At 38.9% G+C, this 2,357-nt stretch overlaps 1 protein-coding gene across 1 annotated transcript; it reads left to right on the forward strand.

Moving 5' to 3' along the window:
• Positions 1-144: 144 nt before the first annotated feature.
• Positions 145-2,145, forward strand: LOC117800546 (serine/threonine-protein phosphatase 2A catalytic subunit beta isoform-like; the record flags this gene model as incomplete). The annotated part of the gene is made up of 3 exons (XM_034653097.1): positions 145-234; positions 767-928; positions 2,005-2,145. Coding segments are annotated over 3 exons (375 nt in total), but the record flags the coding sequence as incomplete, so codon positions are not given.
• Positions 2,146-2,357: the final 212 nt, after the last annotated feature.

Here is a 2,357-nt window from a genome sequence, read left to right on the forward strand (position 1 = left end):
TCCCAGAACGCTGGGATCACGCCCTGAGCCGAAGGCAGATGCTTAACGACTGCGCCACCCAGGCGCCCCTGCTGCCTGCAGCTTAGTCCAGAATGTTTAAAGTTTCTTCTGTGTGAGGTTAACATTATAAACCACTCTTTCTAGATATTCTGTCTACATGGTGGCCTCTCACCATCCATAGATACACTGGATCACATCAGAGCACTTGATCGCCTACAAGAAGTTCCTCATGAGGTATTGCCTTTTTTTGTTTTTTTAATGAGATATTGACTTTTATTTGGTAATAAAATCTTTTCAGAAAACCTTTTAGAGAGGAAAAATTTTATTGCAACTTACTTTCTTATGTGTGTTCTCTCCTTTAATGCTCAGAAATGACCCCATGTGGTGTGAACACTCTTGTCAGCAACCTCTTTAAAAGCTAATATTAACAACCTGTCAACATCACAAAACCTTTCAGACTGGGCTTGGGATCTCGGTTGTTGTCTTTAGAGCCTCTGCCTTAGTAACTTGTCTATACTGTCTGACATTGAAACTTGCATACTGTAGGGCTTGTTGCTCTTGGGGCTCATTGATGTAGTATCGATATGCCTCTTAAAAACATTTGGAAATAGTTTATTTATTTGACAGAGATACTTGACTTCAAAGCAGAACCTTAAACTGTGTTCAGCAAATACCACTCAAAGTGTGACTTCATAGGGTGCTCCCTCTGATGAATTACTCAAATCATTTTTGCAAGAGGCATTTTAAAACTTAATTTGCTTTTTAGGGTCCAATGTGTGACTTGCTGTGGTCAGATCCAGATGATCGTGGTGGTTGGGGAATATCTCCTCGAGGAGCTGGTTATACCTTTGGGCAGGACATTTCTGAAACATTTAATCATGCCAATGGCCTCACATTGGTGTCTAGAGCTCACCAGCTGGTGATGGAGGTATGTTCTCTTCTGTAAATCTGATTTGCTTTTTAAGTAAACGTAATGAAGGAAGATATTAGGGAGGGGTTTTTTAGTGGGGAGGGTGCTAATTAATATTAATGAGGATACTCCATGTTTCCCTTCCAATGAATTTGCTGTTGTGGCCTGAGCCTTTACAGTAGATGCACGCTAGAATTAAAATCTCAAGCTTTTGATCACAGTGAGTTTCATAGTTGATATGTTTTCAGAGAATTCGTAATGACTGGGTAGTGCTTGGTATTTAAGCCTGGGAAAGTAAGGTGCCGGGAGCAGGGAAGGAGGCAGCGTAACATTTTTTACTTCAATTTTGTTTATTTCATGTATTCAGCATGTGTATGTATGGAGGAGAGATTGAGATGAAATACCAAAATGTTTCAGTGGTCCTTTGGATGATAGGATTATAGGTAATTTTAAAGAAGAAACTAAAAGGGAAATGGGACGTTGATTAGCATACTTATAAAATTAGGGTCCTGTTTAGATTAATACTGGTAACAGTTGTGATTATTATAAAAAGTATGTGCTAAAGATAGGGAACAATATTTGTGTACAGTACTTAAAAAGTAACTCATGTATTCACATGGACTTTGACAAAATGAGGCTGGAGATCCTAGAGGCCTGTTTGCTTTGTACCTGGGCAGTGACTGACTTGGGGACCTTCACCCTTGACCGAAGGAATTAATATGGTTTTGGTCTTGAGGAGTATGTTATCTGCCTTTACGAGGAATGGCCATCTTGTTCTTGGATCTTGTTTAGGGCCACGGCAGTGGGAAGCTGATGAGATACTGCTCTTCACAGAAGGCCAGATGTACTTTATTCTTTGGTGATTGGTTCTGTTTTTTACTGTTTTTTCTATTTATAATCTAGTTTTCTAATTCAGGAAAAATTAATTCATCTTTTTTAAGTTGTAAAGAGTACAGAAAATTATTAAAATATCTGGAAACAAAACATTAATAGTTTTTCAGCCTTTTGGAAGGGACTTTTTTCTTCTTGAGTCACATTGAGTTGTGTAAATAAGGGAGTGAAATAGGTTTTTATCACCTTTCTTTGCCTTTTAGGGATATAACTGGTGCCACGACCGGAATGTAGTAACGATTTTCAGTGCTCCGAACTATTGTTATCGTTGTGGTAATCAAGCTGCGATCATGGAACTTGATGATACTCTAAAATACTCCTTGTAAGTATTTACACCTAAGTAGTTGGCTGCCCTTACAGTTAGGTCACACTGTGTAGTTGGAAGAGGTTTAAGAGTTGAAGAGCTCATGCTAAATCTAGATTCCAGTTTGATTTTTATGTTCCCTTATTTTTTTTTAAAAGATTTTATTTTATTTGAGAAAGAGCGAGTGTGGGGAGGGGGCAGAGGGAGAGGTAGAGAATCTCAAGCAGACTCTGCGCTGAGCACAGAGCTCAG

Source organism: Ailuropoda melanoleuca, unplaced genomic scaffold, assembly GCF_002007445.2.
Source record: "Ailuropoda melanoleuca isolate Jingjing unplaced genomic scaffold, ASM200744v2 unplaced-scaffold72170, whole genome shotgun sequence".
Taxonomy (NCBI): domain Eukaryota; kingdom Metazoa; phylum Chordata; class Mammalia; order Carnivora; family Ursidae; genus Ailuropoda; species Ailuropoda melanoleuca.